The sequence below is a fragment of the Hypanus sabinus genome, chromosome 4, assembly GCF_030144855.1.
Source record: "Hypanus sabinus isolate sHypSab1 chromosome 4, sHypSab1.hap1, whole genome shotgun sequence".
Taxonomy (NCBI): Eukaryota; Metazoa; Chordata; class Chondrichthyes; order Myliobatiformes; family Dasyatidae; genus Hypanus; species Hypanus sabinus.
The window spans coordinates 116,348,622-116,369,078 of NC_082709.1; the positions used below are offsets into that span (position 1 = coordinate 116,348,622).

Here is a 20,457-nt window from a genome sequence, read left to right on the forward strand (position 1 = left end):
ATGAGCTGAATCTTTGAGGCACAAGTTTGTTAATTGATGTTGCAATAGTTAGTCATGAGAAAACATGTCATTCTCTTTTCCCTTTCCTTTCTCTTCACTCTGTTTTTGCTAACAGAGACACCTATTACCTGCTACTAGCTGTTAAAACTTTGTGGAATCATATTCCTAGATATTTTTAAGTTAAGCTAATGAAAAGAAAAGTTGATATAGTTGTACTGTTCTTTATCAACGAGCAGTAAAAGAACCTTAATTACTCTTGTACATGGGATCATTGAGTTTTCCACTGGAGTTTAGGGAATCCAGAGTAGCTTTGTTTTGTATCAGGCAAAATGGATTAGCTAGATCTTTTTTTCTTCTGTTCCTGATGTTAATTTCTCTATGGTTTACAATCTCATTAGGAGTGACTGTGAATAAAGGCTAACTGCTTTTCTATGAGAATATTATGTGGGAAAATTGAAAGGAGAAGGCCAACAGACAAGCTTTGTAATTTTTTTAGAATGCTGAAAACAGGGATTCATCAGTTTCAGGTTAGAAAGTTTCACATTTTTTTGTTTAATATAAATTGTAAAAGGGCCAGGAACCTGGAATTTTTACCATGAAAACTATTTTGCTGTTGATGTTTTATTTATTTTCCATTTCAATATGAGAGCCTGTTATTTAAACAGTTATAATAGATGTAGGAAAATTATGGGAATCCACATATCAGAAGGTGTACAAAAATCAATTTAGATTTTAGTCTGATCTTTATCAGAAGTTAAGCCAAAATCTGTAACCTGCCTCTAACTTTCTTGAAGAGAGATGGAGTACCTTTTTGAGAATTGGTGACAGTCTACTAAGAAAAATTTTCTCACGTGCCATGGTAATACAGAGCAGAGATAATCATTGATTAATGAATTAGTAACAATAATTAATGAATTTTTTAAGGAAAAAGGATGAGTCTTGTTGCTTACTTGTATTCATTGTTTGACTATTAATAAAATAAAAGGAGACAGATTGGAAAAAGGACAACCATGAGATTCAGCAGAGATACCAGAAATCTTCAGCAGCAAGCACAAAATGTTGGAGGATATCAGCCAATCAGGTAGCACGTATGGAATGAAGTAAGCAGTTGATGTTTTGGGTCAAGACCCTTCATTAAGTCCTGATGAAGGGTCTCAATCGAAAAAAATTGACTACACCATTTCATAGATGCTGCCTGACTGGCTGAGTTTCTCCAGCATAGTTCATATTGCTCTTGAAATAAATGAAACATTTTAGGAGATCAGTTTCAAAATTTTTAATTTCCAAATATTATTATTGTATCTGTTTAATAACCAAATACTGATGGGTGCACCAGGTCTGAGAGGTTTTTGAACATCACTTGCTCTCACAACCACTAGCTGTTCCCTGTGCAAACATCTCACTGTTCTCATGTTGTAAAATATCATGATTTATTTGGCAGAAAAGATAATCATTATCTTTTTATTTATGAATAGAGGTTAAAGAATTGAGGGTTGGCACTACATGCTGCTTGCCAACAAAATTTTTGCACATGCCATCTTGGGGTGTGGGTGCTATAGGATCGCCACCCTTGTCTTGAACCTAAGCTAGTAGAGTGTAAGTAAGACAATCAGGAATAGGCTATTCATCCCTCTGAGGCAGCTGCACCATTCAATTAGATGAATCTCTTAATTCTGTTCTTTCCTGCATTAATTGCATATTCCTTAATAGTTTAAAATATCTGTATTGAATGTCAGTGATTCAGCTTCCATGGCCATTACAAGATTTACTATCTTCTGGGTGCAAAGAATTGTTCCCCCCCCCCTCCCCACCCCAGTCTTGAATTGCAGATCCCATATTTTGAAACTGATTTCTTATTCACCACCATCTCAGGCATGGAACGCGTCAGATCTGTTATCTACCCTGCCAAGCCTATTAAGAATTTTGTATGTTTCAAGGAAGTAGCCTTTTATTTTTCTACAATGGAGAACATAGACACAAATTGCTTTACCTGATCTTTCTCAATCTATAATACGTATATACTTCAATGATGAATATTCCAGATGTTATCTTGCTATTATGGAGCAAGATATCTCCACTCATAAAGTGATGTAGCATTTTATATTCAAATCCCCTTACAATAAAGGGCATGGTACCATTTATTTTCCTGATGGTTTGTGCATTTTCAGTGTTTACATTTATTTTCAAAATAAGATTTGACTTTTCTCAAGCTTGTGAAAAGGCAGGCAAGTGTATGTATTAACTTGAGACATAAAGGCCTTTGGCCATAAAGTTTTGAACTGTTTGGAGTTTTCTTTTTTGATCTACATTTCTATTTCATTGTTTGTCCATGTTAAAAATTGGAGCTGTCTTCACAAAAGATGTCTAACTGGATTTGTTTCTTAATTTAGTTCACTGTTCCATCACCTTTGGCTGGACTATTCATTTGAGATGTAAGGTATCAAAATGTATAGCATAGTTTTGATGCTTGCAAAGTGGTAATCATAAGGATTTATTTATGGGCACTAGAAATGACATAAAAACAGCTTTAAAACAACTTCTTAAAAATAAAACACTGACCACTTGAGATGGAAAATCTCAGTCGCTATAATGAGCATATTCTGTAACTTGGAGTTGGCATTATTTTCCCCTATGTTTTCATTACTGTTTGAAGCCTAACTCATGTTTGTTTTTCATGGGTGGACAGGATTCAGAATGAATGCTTCTTCATGGCCAATGTTTCTGCTTAGAACATTAAATGGAGCAGAAATGGCCCCAGCATCTATATTTAAAAAGGTAAGAAATATCCTTTTCAAATAATACACAAAGCATTGTTAGCATTTTATTCAATGCCTTATTTCCTGTTGAACTCTTATTGATGTGCATTTAACCAACACTGCCCTCTTACCCTTTTAATTATTAAATTTAATATTTTATCGCTCGGCTGCGGTGTTCTAAAGCTTCTGCTCCTCATGTGAGGGTGTCATCCATCCTTGTAAATAATACAAGGATGTTTGCCATAGGGTGATGTTAGATTTGAAACTACTTGTGTTTGGCATAGGGTGAAAAGATTTGAATCTTCTTTCAAAATATATACTAATATTACTGTAAAATGATGTTGATTTAGGAAAATCCTTTAAATCATATTGAAGATTTTTAAAGCTTGAATACATAAAACTGGGTTGACTTTTCAGTACTGTATTAAGACAGCATTTCATTTTTCTAAACACCCTCTTAGGTGGAACTTTAAAATTAGCAGAGTGAAATAGACATGAAATTCCTTTGCAAGGAGCAAGGAGGTCCCCTGGTGGCATGACTAAAATCTGTTTCTCAACTAGCATCACTAGAATAACAGATTATTTGGTTGCTATCCATTTGTGGCACCTTATTTTCAGAGACTTCTCACATTTACTTCAGTATCAGTTACAGCACTTGAAAAGGAATGCATTTTTTGTGAAGAACTTCAGGACATAATGAAGTATTATTAAAAAGCAAGTATTGAGCTGTAGGAAATAGTACAACTATCTGTATTAATGACAAGATGCTTTCAAAGATTTATAAGATGCTTTGTAGCAGTAATATGCTTGGGTTGTATTTTCACTTGTGAATAAACTTACACTGTAAACACAGGATCATTAGTCCAATTTAACAAATGGCAAGATGATATTTATACCTTAGAAGAGAGCACATCCTGGAGTAAAGCTTTTTTTTCAGTATAGGATGCTGGGAGTACTATCTTCAGTCTGAGGAATTCATTTTGCTAAATATTGTCAACAAGGTTAATGCTTTACTACACAGTGTCCTAAAATTCATTAAATAATGTTTGATAACAGATCAAATGACACTGGGAGCACGTTTACCTGGAAAACCAACCAAATCTCTGGCACAAATAATCAAATCAGTAGCTGAATTCAGGAATTGAAGTTGTGAGTTCAGAGGTGGTGATAAAATGTCACTTAATAGTAGCTGTTAATGCAAGCTGTTACTTGGCTATTCTCTTTTCGTAGTTTTTTTTAATGGCAGCAATGGATTTTGTGTCCTAAATGTAGTCCCTGCTGTACTGCTATTTGATTATACTGCCAATCCAATCTAAGTTTAAGCTACAGTGCAAGACTCAAAATAAGTTCTCCATCCTAAATTATAATTTAAATTGATCTCTCCAGAAACATTTCTCTTTCCTAAATTAGTCAAGCCTTTAAACATGTGGTTCTGAAAATGAACTGAAAAACTTAATATCTTCCTTTGATTTAAATTTGATCCTGAATAAATTATACCAAGGTATCTAACCAGATCATGCTGTAGAGGGTAAAGTGTTAAATTTTAAGAAGAGCCTAAAAAGAAGGCTTTGAAAAGTGAAGAAGTTTAGGGAAGCATGTCTGGAGCTTAGTCTTTCAGCAACTAAATGGCATTGGTGCCAGTGGTGGAATAACTATAGTTCTAAATCACAACAGACCAGAATTAGAATGTATGTGAAATTGCGGGGCTAGAGGAGCTTGCTGAGTTTGGGAGTAGGGAAGCTATGGGGGGGGGGGGGGGACTGAAAACATAATTAAAAAATAATACTGGAGCATTGCTTAACCTGACAAGTATAGTGTTACGAACCCCATAACTGGGTTACTTACCAGCAAAGATAGAGACGTCCGTTGGAGTCTGGTCATCCTATTTTTAACAGTATTAGCAAAAATACACAAAAATAATATCAATGCAAATATACAGATAATATACGTCGTCAATACTAAACCTAAAAGTGCGGGTATTATAATAATAATCATTAAGAAACAAGCTCTATCGTTGTCCAGGGGATAATGAATTGTCTGATGGAAATCTAAAGTTCATTTCAGTTCATACAGGCTGCCATCGTTTGTTTGTTGCTGTGTTGCAATTGTTAGAGAGAGAGAGAAATAGAGGAATGGGAACAGTTACCGCTAAGTGTTTTGCCAACCTTCCTTTATGATTTCGATCCGTCAGTGTCTCATTGTTGTGGCCGTTCAAGTGTGACCTCTCCTTTAGCTAAACCGTTCTTCCGTGATGAGCCCGCCACCCAGGCAAGTGAGGACACACACGAGCTCTCACCAGCTTCGCTATAAAACGCTGTCACTGGATTTCTAGCGTTTCTCCTGGTGTGTCTAAGGAGCGTTCCCCAGACTCGTCTTTTATCCTCACTCACAGGGTCTCAGATGCCAATCAGGTTGGGATGATGCAATCCCTCAACCAGACCACTCTGGTTGTCCCCTGAGGGGTTTCAATGAATAGTACAGTACTCAATACACAATTCCTTCTCCAAGAGACAATAGCAGTAATCCGTGGTTCCGTTTCGCTTGTGTCAGGAGACATTCCATCTTGTTGCGTATTCTGAGTCTCTCTCTCTCTCTCTCTCTCTCTCTCATTATTGACATGATGTGTATCTCTCTCATTTCCTGGGTTTCAGACCCGAAATAATAGCGATCCTGCAATTCTCAAAAAGGAGGGGGCGACTTTGCACCCTTCGGCCCCTCAGAGTTGCTCCACATTCGTAACACCCCCATCCTTCTAAGGATTTTTACCACAGGTAAAAATTAACTAATACGGAGTCTTACAGAATTTCAGAATCTAACACAATACAAAACAGTTTTCACTACAGAGTAATACAGTTATACACCTAAACAGTTAGCGATTACATTGTCACTTCCTTTAATATCTTAATATCTTGTACCTTAATAGATTCCTGTAGCATCAGACTCCAATTTAATAACCACCTATGTTTATTCCTTTTCTTCAGCAAAACAAAACTAAAGAGTTGTGATCTTACGGGTATATTACGAAAGTTTATGCAAATACTAATCTTTATTTTACTTTCAAACTTAACAGTCAATCTTCCATGGTGTTGTCTTTATTATTTACCTGCTTTGTCGAAATCCCTTAAAACCGGATCCTGTTATTTAAAGTGGCATCCCGTTAACCCTTGCCCCTTTTCCAGTTCCCACGTGGTTCGCTTGCTTACCAGTGTAGAATAAGCTTTTGCATGCTCCTTTCATAGGAGTTATTTTATCAACAATGTTTTCCAAACTTAGCCCATTTTCTGAACTTTCACACAATTCGTTATTTTTAAGCAAGTCATTAGTTTTATCTTCAGCACCCTTCATTCTATTAGTTTTCAGTTTAATATCTGCAAGCAATCCCACTTTGTCCAAACAACATTTCAAATTCTGCCTCTTCACAGCACACCCTTGAATAACATTAGCACGTGGGGCACCTTTACATTCCAAATCAAACTGTAATTGATTCGCAGGCACCGTGGTAACAAGCCATTGTTTCTTCAGCCTGGTTACTGCTTCTGACACCAATCCAGACTTTAAATTTTCTTCATTCAACTTAGGAACTACACTTTTCCCTTCTCCTTCAATAATAATATCCACATCACCACCTTTTATCTCCTCACTGACTTTTAACACACCTTCGAACACAAACAACTGGGAATTCTCACTTCCCACTATTACCAAGGTTAATCCTTTCTTCACTGAACCAAGTCCATCTGACCCACAAGGACTGCATTCCTTTTTAACTGAATCAGATACTTCAGACTTTTCCTGAGTTCCATTACTAGGTTCAGTACCACGTGCATCCACATCTTGAACACACTCAAACGGGACATCTGCCTCTTCCAGGCTTTCAATACCGGTCCCCTTTTCAAATTCTAAGTTCCCCTGATCCTCCCAGTTACTCTCTGGGCAACTCCCTTCTGGAGTAAACTCAACCCTGCAGGCTGAAACAACCTCATTTGCCAACCCAGCATAACCTCATCCTTCAACGTAACGGCATCCTTTTCATCTAGGATTGCCTTTATTATCAGGAACACATTTAAAATTTTCAACTTCTTCAAACAGTTCTGTCAGGCCAGACAGATCATCCATGTCCAACCCTGGACCTTCTAACAGTCTTATCTGTTTCTCATTTTTACTCCGTGCCTCTATAAATATCCTCCTGACTAAGGGTAGGTCTACCTCCTCTCCTTTACTCTCTTTCACCTCCCTATTCTCCGTTTTACCACCCTCTAACCCTTCTTGGTACAGGGTCGGTAAAAACGTCTCAGCCAAATTGATACTGGCCTGATTTAAACTGGTCTCTTTCTCAGCTGTCTTTCTCGACATGCTGCGAGTGATGGCGCATGCGGGATAAATCTTGGAATCTAGGGGCGGGTCCTCAACACTTACAGGCTTGCTCGTCAGCTCCATTGCTGAGCAGACCTCACCACCGGCTAAATCGTTACCCAGAAGGACGTCCACGTCAGTTCTCGGAAATTCTGATCACACCCCTATTTCAACTGGTCCAGATACCAGCTCACAATTTATAATGATCCTATGCAAAGGCATAGCTTCAGTCCCTTTTCCTATGCCTCTCAAAGCTACCTCTCCAGTCTCGGGACCAAAATCTAGTACCTTACTGAGAATCAATGACTGCTCAGCTCCAGTATCTCTCCAGATCTGCACTGGAACTCGTGTATCTCCCTCTTTCACAGACACGGTCCCTTATGAAATAAATTTCTCACGCTCCTCTCGTATTCTATCTACCTGGGGCTTTCTTGTCAATTTACTGATCAACACAATACACCCTGTAGGGACTGCTGCTTTCCCTTTTCCTGTCTCCTTCCTCAGAGCAAAGCACTTAGATGCAATATGACCCACCTTTCCACAATTAAAACAGGTCAAGCCAGGACCCCTCCTGCCATCTTGCCTTTCTTCCTCCTCATTTTTACCTCTGCCTCAGCCGGTGGGCTTTCTGTACAGTTCCTACGGTCTTTCTGGTAACTCTTATTCGAGGAAAACTTTGTCTTGTGGTTTAGGGCATATTCATCTGCAAACCTGGCAAATTTGGATATGGACTTATTTGGCTTCTCGTTCAAATACATCCGGATATCATCCGAAACACAACCTTTAAATTCCTCAATCAGAACTAACTCCCTTAAACGCCGATAATCTTCTTCCACCATTTCTGCTGCACACCAATGATCCAAGAGCACACCCTTCTCATAGGCAAACTCTGCATATGTCTGAGTCCACACTTCCTTTAAATTTCTGAACTTCTGTCTATAGGCCTCAGGTACCAATTCGTATGCCCGAAGAATGGCCTGCTTTACTTCCTCGTAATTCTCATACTCCTCCTCGTCCACAGACAACGCTGCATATGCTCGTTGTGCCTTCCCTTTTAACACACTTTGTAACAACGCCACCCACTGATCTCTGGGCCACTTCTGACTCACTGCCACCTTTTCAAAATGCAAGAAATAACTACCAACTTCCGTCTCCTCGAACAGAGGTACTAACCTAAACTCCCTACTAACATTAAACCTCTCCTCTTGGTCTGGCCCTTGAGCTCTTCGCTCTTGCCTGAACTTCTCCATGTCCAGCTCATGTTTCCTCTGTTTCTCCTTCTCCTCATACTCCCTCTGCTTTTCAGCTCTTCCCTTTTCCTTTTCAGCTCTTTCCTTCTCCTTTTCGGCTCTTTCCTTCTCCTTTTCAGCTCTTTCCTTCTTCCTTTTCACCTCTAACTCCTTTAGCTGGAGCTCATACTCCCTCTGCTTTTCTGCTCTTTCCTTCTTTTCAGCTGTTTTAACTTAATTTCATGCTCCAACCTTAATTTTTCCAACTCTAACTGAACCTTCCCACTAGCTGGTACCTTTTCAGGGATCTGTTCCACTACCTCAGCCGAAAACACATCCTTCTCAATATAATGCTGAGTTACGATCCTCCGCATCTCCCGCTTTTTCATTGACAACCTCACCTCTGCAAGATTTAGTCCTTTCGCAGTATTTATCAAGTCCAACTTTGTGGCAGCCTCTAGTGCCTCCGGAGTTGGGTTTTTTATAAATTTGTCTACGTCCATCTTTGCTGGTTTCCCGTCTGGTTACCCGCGCAACCAGATCCAAGTCTGGACTTAAAAGCCCGATTTACTGGCCCTCCAATTTGGTATCAAATCTCTAGACGAGGCCCCAAGTTGTTAAGAACCCCGTAACTGGGTTACTTACCAGCAAAGATAGAGACGTCCGTTGGAGTCTGGTGATACTATTTTTAACAGTATTTATTAGCAAAAATACACAAAAATAATATCAATGCAAATATACAGATAATATATGTCGTCAATACTAAATCTAAAAGTGCGGGTATAATAATAATCAATAAGAAACAAGCTCTGTCGTTGTCTAGGGGATAATGAATTGTCCGATGGAAATCTAAAGTTCATTTCAGTTCATACAGGCTGCCATCGTTTGTTTGTCGCTGTGTTGCAATTGTTGGAGAGAGAGAGAGAGATAGAATAATGGGAACAGTTACCGCTAAGTGTTTTGCCAACCTTCCTTTATGATTTTGATCCGTTGGTGTCTCGTTGTTGTGGCCGTTCAAGTGTGACCTCTCCTTTAGCTAAACCGTTCTTCCGTGATGAGCCCACCACCCAGGCAAGGGAGGACACACATGAGCTCCCACCGGCTTCGCTATAAAACGCTGTCACTGGATTTCTAGTGTTTCTCCTGGTGTGTCTAAGGGGTGTTCCCCAGACTCGTCTTTTATCACTCACGGGGTCTCAGATGTCAATCAGGTTGGGATGATGCAATCCCTCAACCAGACCACTCTGGTTGTCCCCCGAGGGGTTTCAATGAATAGTACAGTACTCGGGGACGTCACGTGATGACGTAGGATCGAGACGCTGGAACCCAGCCCTCCCATAAAAAAGTTAATAAATTAATGTTTAAGTGAAGAAAAGTTAATTAATACTTTTTTAAGGTTACTTATAAACTACTCCGGATTGTTTTAAGCTATGCCTCATAAACAGAGGACGAAGAAAACTGCTACCGCGAAGACCGCTCAAGTTGGAACAGAATCAAGGCCTACTTCTACCGAAGAACCGCGGACTCAGGTACAACACACCACCGGTGAAACAGAAAAGGAGACTGCGGCAGCATCAGCCATTTCTAAAGGGAAAGATCAACGAGAACTGCGCAAGCGTAAAGGAACGAGCATGCGCAAAAGAGAGCAACCAGAACTACAAATCCCAGCAACGACTGAAACCGACAGTGAAAGTGAGTCTGAGAGAGAGCCGGATTCTCTGGAAAAATCAGACGAAGATCGAGAAGATGAAAGTTCCTCTGAAAATACAAAAAAGACTTTGAGGCAAATAATGCATAGATTACTAAAATTAGAAAAAGTAATTAAAAGTAACCAAAAAGTAATTACAGAAAAAATAACAAATATGGAGGCTATGTTTGATAAAATGACAAAGAAACAGGAAAAAATGGAAAAGAAAATTATAGATTTGGACGTCAAAATGGAAGAAATGGAGGGAAGAATGAAGAGGATGGAAGATGATAATGATGCCTGGACATCAGAAAGAAAACAACTCGTGGGAAAAATTGATAAACTTGAAAATTTTAGTAGACGCAACAATATTAAAATTGTTGGACTTAAAGAAGGTACCGAAGGAGAAGACCCAATAAATTTTTTTCAAAAATGGATTCCTGAAAAATTGGAAATGGGAGAAGAAACTTTAATTTAGATTGAAAGGGTGCACAGAGCCGTAAGACCAAGATCTCAAGATGATCAAAATCCGCGATCAATTTTGATAAGATGTTTAAGATACCAGGATAAAGAAAAGATTTTGAGGGCGGCTGCCCAGGGTGCTAAAAGAAGAAAAGGTCCGTTGATGATAGCTGAGAAACCAGTTCTTTTTTATCCTGATATAAGTTATAACCTTTTGAAGAGAAAGAAAGAATTTAACCCAGTTAAAAAGGTTTTGTGGGAAAAAGGTTATAAGTTTTCAATGCGTCACCCAGCAACACTGATAATTTTTTTGGAGGAAGAAAAAAGATTTTTTTCTGATTATCAAGATGCGGAGGTGTTTGCACAAAAACTTTCATCTCTTCGTTAATTAAAAGCAGAGATTTCTAAATGTAATGGTTAAAGACGAAGACAGAGAAAGCAAATGGAACTGATGGACATTTAAGGACGATATAAGGGAGAAAAGTAATATTTTAGAAATATTAATTGAGAATAGTATGTTTTTTTTATATATATATTTTTCATGTTGCGGGGGGGCTGGGGAGCTTTGAATCGGTTACTACGGGATTCACGTGTGTAATCATGGCGATTGCCATGACCCGTACAATAGAGGGGGGTAATGTTGTGTTTCTTTTCTTTCACAACATTAGTAGGGGGGTATTTTGTTTTTTTCTTTATTTTCTATTTTTCTTCTATTCTTTTGCCTGGATGATTGGTGGGGACACACATAGCAATATGGAGACTTCTAAAAAGATTTCCCAGGATATAATGAAAGTTGAAAGATTAGGTATTATTATAGATTGGAGTAACATAAATAAAAATAATGACTAATTTATTGAATTTTTTAAGTTTTAATGTTAATGGGCTTAATAGACCAATAAAAAGAAAAAGAATTTTAACATACATTAAAAAAATGAAAATAGATATAGCTTTCTTACAAGAAACTCATTTAACGGATATAGAACATCAGAAATTAAAAAGAGACTGGGTTGGAAATGTTATTGCAGCTTCATTTAACTCAAAGGCAAGAGGAGTTGCAATTTTGGTTAATAAAACTTTACCAATTAAAATACAAAATGTATTAATTGATTCGGCAGGAAGATATTTAATTATACATTGTCAAATTTTTTCAGAACTATGGACTCTTATGAATATTTATGCACCAAATGAAAATGATGTAAAATTTATACAGGAGAGCTTTTTGAATTTGGCTAATGCACATGATAAAATATTAATAGGTGGAGATTTTAATTTTTGTTTAGATCCAGTTTTAGATAGATCAACAAAGGTTATTACAAAATCAAAAGTAGCAAAATTAACTCTATCATTGATGAAAGATTTAAATTTGATTGATATATGGAGAAGAATCAATCCAAAAGAAAGGGATTATTCATTCTATTCAAATAGACATAAAACATATTCAAGGATAGATTTTTTCCTATTATCAACAAATATTCAAGATAGAGTGAAAAACATGGAATATAAAGCAAGAATATTGTCTGATCACTCTCCTTTAATAATGACAATGATAATGATAGATAAAGAGGAATCAATTTATAGATGGAGATTTAATTCAATTTTACTAAAACGTCAAGATTTTTGTGATTTTATGAAAAAGCAGATTCAGTTCTTTTTAGATACAAATTTACATTCAGTTGATGATAAATTTATATTGTGGGAAGCAATGAAAGCATATTTGAGAGGTCAGATAATAAGTTATACTTCTAAAATTAAGAAGGAATATATGTTAGAAATAGATCAATTGGAAAAAGAGATTATAAAATTAGAAAAAGAATCTCAAAGAAATATGACAGAAGAAAAACGAAGACAACTTATTAATAAGAAGTTAAAATATAATACACTCCAGACATATCGAACAGAAAAAGCAATTATGAGAACCAAACAGAGATATTATGAATTAGGTGAAAGATCACATAAAGTTCTTGCATGGCAGTTAAAAACAGATCAGATTTCTAAAACAATAAATGCAATTCGAACAAAAGTGAATGAAATTACTTATAAACCTCTAGAAATTAATGAGGCTTTTAAGAATTTTTATTCTGAGTTGTATAAATCAGAATCAAAGAATGATGACGTTAAGATAGAAGAATTTTTATCACAAATAACTCTTCCAAAATTAAATACAGAAGAACAGAAGGGATTAAGTATGTCTTTTACATTGAAAGAAGTTGAAGAAGCTTTGGGATCACTTCAAAGTAATAAATCTCCAGGAGAAGATGGTTTTCCACCTGAATTTTATAAAAAGTTTAAAGATTTATTAATTCCTCCTTTTATGGAGTTAATATATCAGGCGGAAAGGACGCATAAACTTCCAGAATCTTTTTCAACAGCTATTTTAATAGTATTGCCAAAAAAAGACAGAGACCTTTTAAAACCAGCATCATACAGACCTATTTCTTTATTAAACACCGATTATAAAATAATAGCAAAAATCTTATCTAATAGATTATCTAAATGCTTACCAAAATTAGTGCATATGGATCAAACAGGATTTATCAAAAATAGACAATCGGCAGATAATGTAACTCGGTTATTTAGTATAATCCATTTAGCACAAAAGAGGGAGGAAATGAGTGTGGCGGTTGCTTTAGATGCAGGAAAAGCATTTGATAGATTGGAATGGGATTTTTTATTTAAGGTATTGGAAAAATATGGACTAGGAACATCATTTATAAAATGGATTAAAACCTTAAATACTAATCCCAAAGCTAAAGTAGTGACAAATGGTCAAATTTCAACATCATTTCAGTTAACAAGATCAACTCGGCAAGGTTGCCCACTATCACCTGCTTTGTTTGTGTTGGCAATAGAACCACTAGCTGAATTAATCAGAATGGACCCAGATATTAAGGGTTTCAGAGTTAATCAGGAAGAATACAAGATTAACTTATTTGCTGATGATGTTCTAATTTATTTAACAGATCCATTACATTCACTACGCAAATTATCTTATAGACTAGAAGAATATGGGAAAATATCGGGTTATAAAATAAATTGGGATAAAAGTGAAATTTTACCTCTTACTAAAGGAGATTATAATCAATGTCGATTAATAACTCAATTTAGATGGCCAGCAAATGGTATAAAATATTTAGGTATAAGAGTTGATAATGATATAAAAAACTTATACAAATTAAATTACTTACCACTTTTGAAAAAAATTCAGGAAGATCTTGAAAAATGGATGGCATTACCAATAACATTAGTAGGTAGAGTAAATACTATAAAAATGAATATATTCCCTAGATTACAATATTTATTTCAATCATTACCAATACAATTACCCCAGAAGTTTTTTCAAGAGTTAAACAAATATCTGAGGAAATTCCTCTGGAAAGCTAAGATGTCCAGAATATCGTTGGAAAAATTGACATGGAAATTTGATCTAGGAGGATTACAACTTCCAAATTTTAAGAATTATTATAAAGCAAATCAACTTAGATTTATTGCATCTTTTTTCGAGAAAGATAAACCGGCATGGATTAGAATAGAATTAGATAAAATAGGAGAAAATGTACCAGAAGATTTTATATACAAATGGGAATCTAAATGGATACGGGAAAAGAAAGAATCTCCTATATTAAAACATTTGATTGATTTATGGAATAAGATAAATGTTGATGATGAGATAAAAAAATCTTTATTAGCAAAGAGATCTTTAATTCAAAATAGACTTATTCCTTTCACAATGGACAATCAACTTTTATATAATTGGATTCAAAATGGGATTAGATATATAGGGAATTGTTTTGAAGGAGGTATATTAATGTCATTTGATCAATTAAAGAATAAATATAAAATATCAAACAACACTTTATTTTGTTACTTTCAATTAAGGGCTTATTTAAGAGAAAAATTAGGTCAAACAATGTTATTGCCGAAATCTAATGAAATAGAAATTTTAATTCAAAAAGGAAATATCAAAAAATTTATATCTTGCATGTATAATTTGATTCAAAGACAGGTAATTAAGCAAGGAGTCCATAAGTCAAGACAAAAATGGGAAAGTGATTTGAATATTAAAATTGAAGAAACAAATTGGTCAAGACTATGTCTTGATAGTATGACAAATACAATAAATGTTCGGTTAAGATTAGTGCAGTATAATTTTCTACATCAATTATATATTACACCACAAAAAATAAAAAAATTTAATCCAAATTTATCGGATCAGTGTTTCCGATGTAACCAGGAAACTGGTACTTTTTTACATTCGACATGGTCTTGCTCTAAAATTCAACCTTTTTGGACAAATTTAAGACTTTTACTGGAACAAATTACAGGAACACAATTTCCTCATAATCCAATATTATTTTTACTAGGTGATATTGAAGGGATAAAACCGAAACTCAAACTAAATAAGTATCAGAAAGAATTTATAAAAATTGCACTGGCAGTAGCCAAAAAAGCTATTGCAGTTACTTGGAAATCGGATACACATTTAAGTATAGATTCTTGGAAGAAAGAAATCTATGGTTGTATTCCATTAGAAAAAATTACTTATAATTTAAGAGATAAATATGAAACATTTTTGAAAATTTGGAGCCCTTATTTACAAAAGACAGGATTAAATATATAGATGCTCTGAAGATGAAACAATTGGTTATTAGGGGAAAGAAATAAATATACATATTAAAGTTATTACGAATTCCATGGAGCATGTGGAGATCTTCCAACAACCAGGCATTCTTTCTTTCTTTCTTTCTTTCTTTCTTTTTTTTTCTATAGGGTAGTTAGGGGGGAGGGATTAAGGGGAGGGGGTATGGGTTATATACATTGTTTTTTTCATACTTTGTAATCATTTAAAAATGCAATAAAAAAAAGTTTAAAAAAAATAGTACAGTACTCAATACACAATTCCTTCTCCAAGAGACACTAGCAGTAATCCATGGTTCCGTTTCGCTTGTGTCAGGAGACATTCCATCCTGTTGTGTATTCTGCGTCTGTCTCTCTCTCTCTCTCTCTCTCGCTCTCTCTCTCTCTCTCTCTCTCTCGCTCTCGCTCTCCCTCTCCCTCTCTCCCTCTCTCCCTCTCTCCCTCTCTCCCTCTCTCCCTCTCTCCTCCCTCTCTCCCTCTCTCCTCCCTCTCTCCTCCCTCTCTCCTCCCTCTCCCTCTCTCCTCCCTCTCCCTCTCTCCTCCCTCTCTCCCTCTCTCCTCCCTCTCTCCCTCTCTCCTCCCTCTCTCCCTCTCTCCTCCCTCTCTCCCTCTCTCCTCCCTCTCTCCTCCCTCTCTCCCTCTCTCCTCCCTCTCTCCCTCTCTCCTCCCTCTCTCCCTCCTCCCCCTCTCTCTCCTCCCCCTCTCTCTCTCTCCTCCCCTCTCTCTCTCTCTCCTCCCCCCTCTCTCTCTCTCCTCCCCCCCTCTCTCTCCTCCCCCCCTCTCCCTCTCTCTCTCTCTCCCCTCCTCTCCCTCTCTCTCTCTCTCTCCCCCCTCCCTCTCTCTCTCTCTCTCTCTCTCCCCCCCCTCTCCCTCTCCCTCTCCCTCTCCCTCTCTCTCCTCCCCCTCTCCCTCATTATTGACATGATGTGTATCTCTCTCATTTCCTGGGTCTCAGACTCAAAGTAATAGCGATCCTGCGATTCTCAAAAAGGAGGGGGCAACTTTGCACAATCGTAACAATAGTTAAGCAAAATTTAACATGAGATAGGTTGCAAGCAACAAAGATGTTTAGAACCTATCCCAAACTACCCTGCTTCATCATGATTAAACAAGGAGACTAACATATGTGCATTGGAATAGTTGTGGTGCAGTAACTCTGGCATGGATGAGGACTTCAACAATTGATAAACTGAGATTGGGTTGAATTTGAATAATGTTATAGAATTGGAAGTAGTTGGTCTTAGTGATGTGATGCATATGTAGATGTTCAACTTCAGTTAGGTATGATAAAATTATGAATAATTCAACTCATTTAAATTATTGTCAGGGATATGGATAAAATTGCATTTTATGTCAAAGATGATAGTGGCTCTTTAGTTGCAGGAAACTTCTGCTTATCTGTTACTGCAATTAAAATTAATTGCCTGGCATTTTAGAGGGAATAAAGAAGATGAAAAAGGCAGTGTTGAGATAGAGCTGGGTATGCTTACATGGATTTGTAGGATTATATTTTTTGTGGACAGGTATGGAATGTTATATTTATGAATCTGTTGGACAAAAATTGCTCAATTAGTGAATCTGCTCTTGAACCTTAGTACTTTCTTGTTCCTCTTTTGTTTTTCATGTTCCTTTCAACAAAGGACACCATTTAAGTTTTAACCTTGTTACTGCAATCATACTTGATTGAAGAAATGTTTAATTTTGCATTTAAAAACACTGAAGAATGATGCCAAGCCTCTATTACTTACTTTTACACTTAAGTTAATGTTTAGTTAAAGTTTTAATAAATTTTAAATGAATGCATACACTTAAAAATTATACTTCTCTTCTCTTGGAGGAACCTCCCAGTCCACAGCATAATCATTTCAAAGTTGGTATGAAACTGGAAGCCGTGGACCGGAAAAATCCTCATCTGATTTGTCCAGCAACTATCAGTGAAGTGAAAGGAGATGACATTTTTATAACATTTGATGGTTGGAGAGGTGCTTTCGACTACTGGTGCAAATATGACTCTCGTGATATTTTTCCAGTGGGATGGTGTGCTATGACAGGAGATAGTCTCCAGCCACCTGGTAATAGGGGTAAGTTTTAAACTGAATATTGTTTGTTTTAAAGTTTTGTGAGGAAGATACATTTTGGTATGTTGAACAGAGATTTGCTTAATTGTAGAATTATTAGTTGGTCACCTGGCCAATTTACATACTTCAACCAAAATCTCACAAGATTATTCTTAATTCTTATTACGATGTCAAGTAAATTGCCTTGTCACCTTCTCTGACATTACAGCAATGATTATAACTCAGTAGCAAATCTTGAAGCCATTAGGTTTGCTATAGAAATGCAAGCTGGTTTTAGTTTAATTTAGACTTTTAATTTATTGTTATTTAGCTGTAGACCAGCTTCTTGAAAATTTCAGATATGGGAGCCAGTAAAAAAATTTCTGTATTTACTGGTTACTCTTAATTTGCCTTGAGGAGTTGATGATAAACATTGAATGTTGTAATGAATTCTGATAAATAATCAGGAAAGTGTAAGATGTTTAACTATTGATTATCCAAAACTGGAAGTTGACATGGTGTCATTCTTTGATAAAAGTTTGAAATAATAACATCTTCAGGTGATTTTTATACTGATATCAATTCCCGGACAGTTTCAGAGTAGATGGTGAAGCATGGAATTCAAGGATGGAGATTTGGGAAACTGTTGGGAGAAGTGTTTGAGTGATAGGCAAAGGATGAGGAAGAGAGAAAGGGTGGGAGAGGAGAATGCCTAAGGGTGATGGGGCCAGTTGGATCAGAAGGAGAGAATAACAAAAATAGGGGGGGGGGGGGGGGGGAAGGGTTTGGAGTTAACGGTTCTGTGTTAGATGGGAATTATTGTGATTTGAGAGCTAAGCTTAACTTGTAAGGTGTATGTATTCGTGTATATGTTATACTAGCTAATTAAATCAATGACTGAGTTTTCAGTTATTTCAGTTGCTCTATGGCTTAGACCAGGCATGGGCAAACTATGGCCCGCGGGCCATATGCGGCCCGTTAAGCTTTTTAATCCGGCCCGCAGAACTTGATGAAATTATATTAATAAACCTTGTTAACGTTTTTTCCCCGCAATTCTGGCGTTTTCCCAATAGATGACACACTCTATATACATTGACCTTTGTTGAGGTGCAGCGTATTACTCCACATTTGCGCTTTACTCTTTGTTCAGCTCGACCTATTTGTGTGAACTGGCGTTCAGCGTCATGAACATCAACAAAGCCAGCCACAGATCCAAGTTAACTGACCCAACACCTCAGATCCATCCTGAGAATTGCCACAACAAAACTAAATCCAGACTTTAATGCGCTGGCTAAAAAGGGAGACCAACAACACTGTTCCCACTGAAATTAAAAATGGGTTTCTTCATTGTGTTATGTAAAAAATGCATTTGAAAATATTTTTTTCAATAAGCCTTACATGTTACATGTCATTTCTGTTAAGTGATGGACATGAGTAGTGTGCAGGTGCACGTACGTTCTCAAAATAAAAAATGTGCTCCAGATCAAATAGCTCGCCAGTATGCGGAGCGCGTTATCACTGTTCTGTCTTTGTGCTGGTCGTTGTTGAGTTTTGGCACAGGGGACAATTGAATAAGAAGGAGCAGGACAAGTAGACCTGCATCTCCGACCGTTTTTGAAATAAAGACAGTCAGGAGGAGAGTGATGATGATAATATCTTGAAGGATAACAGAATTTTCAGTGCTTTAAAATAATAACTTACTATTTAAAAAAGCTGTATTTTATTCATTTAATTTTCAGTGTTTTAAAAGTCATTTCAATAAATAGCTAAATACCATGGGACTTCAAAGACAGATATTTTGTTGTAATGCATTTGTTCATTTTCAATTGAAATTAAAGCACATGTTTTCTACATATCCCATGATATTTTATTTTCTCTTATGAGGTGTATTACCAAAACACTCCGTCCATCTGCTCCTGGTCCGGCCCCCCTGTCAAATTTTAGAACCCTTTGTGGCCCACAAGTCAAAAAGTTTATCCACCCCTGGCTTAGACTGAAGATACTTTAAGACTTCCCATATGACAGTGCACATTAAATGAAATCTTAAGTAAAATCAGATGGTTAGAATATTTGGATTGTGTTTCATTTTCCTTTATTAAAATCTAGCTTTAAAAAAACTTGAGTGTCATTTGCTTTGTTTCAGAAATTTAATTGTCAGAGAATTCTTAAATATTGTTTGTTTTGGAAATCCACAAGTGTTGTTTAAAAAGGTTGAATAAATTGAAAGCTCTAATTCATAATGTTTTGACACTTAGTTGGTTCTGATTAGCTTTCATTTATTTCGTAGAACTCATGAGGATCAGACCATGTTTAGTTGAGTTGCATATTGAAATGACACTCAGGAGTCACTATAGTTGCACACAAGCACTGTGAATGTGAAAGGGAGGGAAGGCACTGCATTCAAATATCAGCCAATAAGACAAAGGCTCTTTGTTTTCATGGGAATCTAGTAACAACATGGGCACAGAGTGTGGAATGAGCAATTGAACTCTAACTGGCAGGCAGTAGAGTGACATTTTCTGAAAAGGTCTGGATCTGTCACTCCAACAAAACAGTTTTATGTTTTTTTTAAAACCCTGCCTATTGATCATATATATCAAGACACCTAACAATAATATGTAATGCTCAGTGTTGTAGATTAATTTCTTTCTTTATTCGAGGTTGTTAAAATATTTATTTTGCTATGATATTGACTGATAAATCCTGGAATTTATAATTTGAATTCAATTTAATATTTTTAAAGGTAGCTGATCTTTTGTTAAACATGGCAGATTGATAGTTCAATTTCAATTTCAAATTTTAAGTTTTGGTAAGACGCTTAGAAGTAGCTCTATGTGCAAGCTTAACCTTGAATAGATGAAGTATTCAAATTAATGTATGTATATGAATTCTTGCATGCTGCAAATTACCTAGGAGATAGTTACATGCAAATTTTCAGCCCTGTAACTGTCAAATATGTTCCTTTAATGTGAAGGCTTGAGAGTCTAATCTGTAAACTACTGCACTTTACAGCTTCCTCTTAATTGTGGCAAATTTGTTTTGGGTAAATAATTTATGATCATTTTGTTTAATATTCATGTGGCCTTGTAAAATATGATCAATTGAAAAACAAGGTGAAAATTAATTATTGATGAATTATTTGACCACATCTAATTTCTATACGATTTGCAAAGGCATAATTGGGTTTTAATTTTTAGTTGCTATAATAAGTGTGTTCTATATGAGAGAGCTGTGAAATGAATGTGGCCTGTATCCCTATTTGGTAACATAATCAGAGATTT

The 20,457-nt window shown here is 36.4% G+C and overlaps 1 protein-coding gene across 4 annotated transcripts in view; it reads left to right on the forward strand.

Annotated features, from left to right (window-relative positions):
• Positions 1 to 20,457, forward strand: part of scml2 (Scm polycomb group protein like 2) — a 136,663-nt gene that overhangs the window by 46,552 nt on the left and 69,654 nt on the right. For all 4 annotated transcript variants that reach the window (XM_059967974.1, XM_059967976.1, XM_059967977.1 and 1 more), the window contains exons 6-7: positions 2,687 to 2,775; positions 16,957 to 17,200. In XM_059967974.1, the coding sequence (XP_059823957.1) occupies positions 2,687 to 2,775; positions 16,957 to 17,200 (333 nt within the window). The remainder of the gene's footprint in view (positions 1 to 2,686; positions 2,776 to 16,956; positions 17,201 to 20,457) is intronic.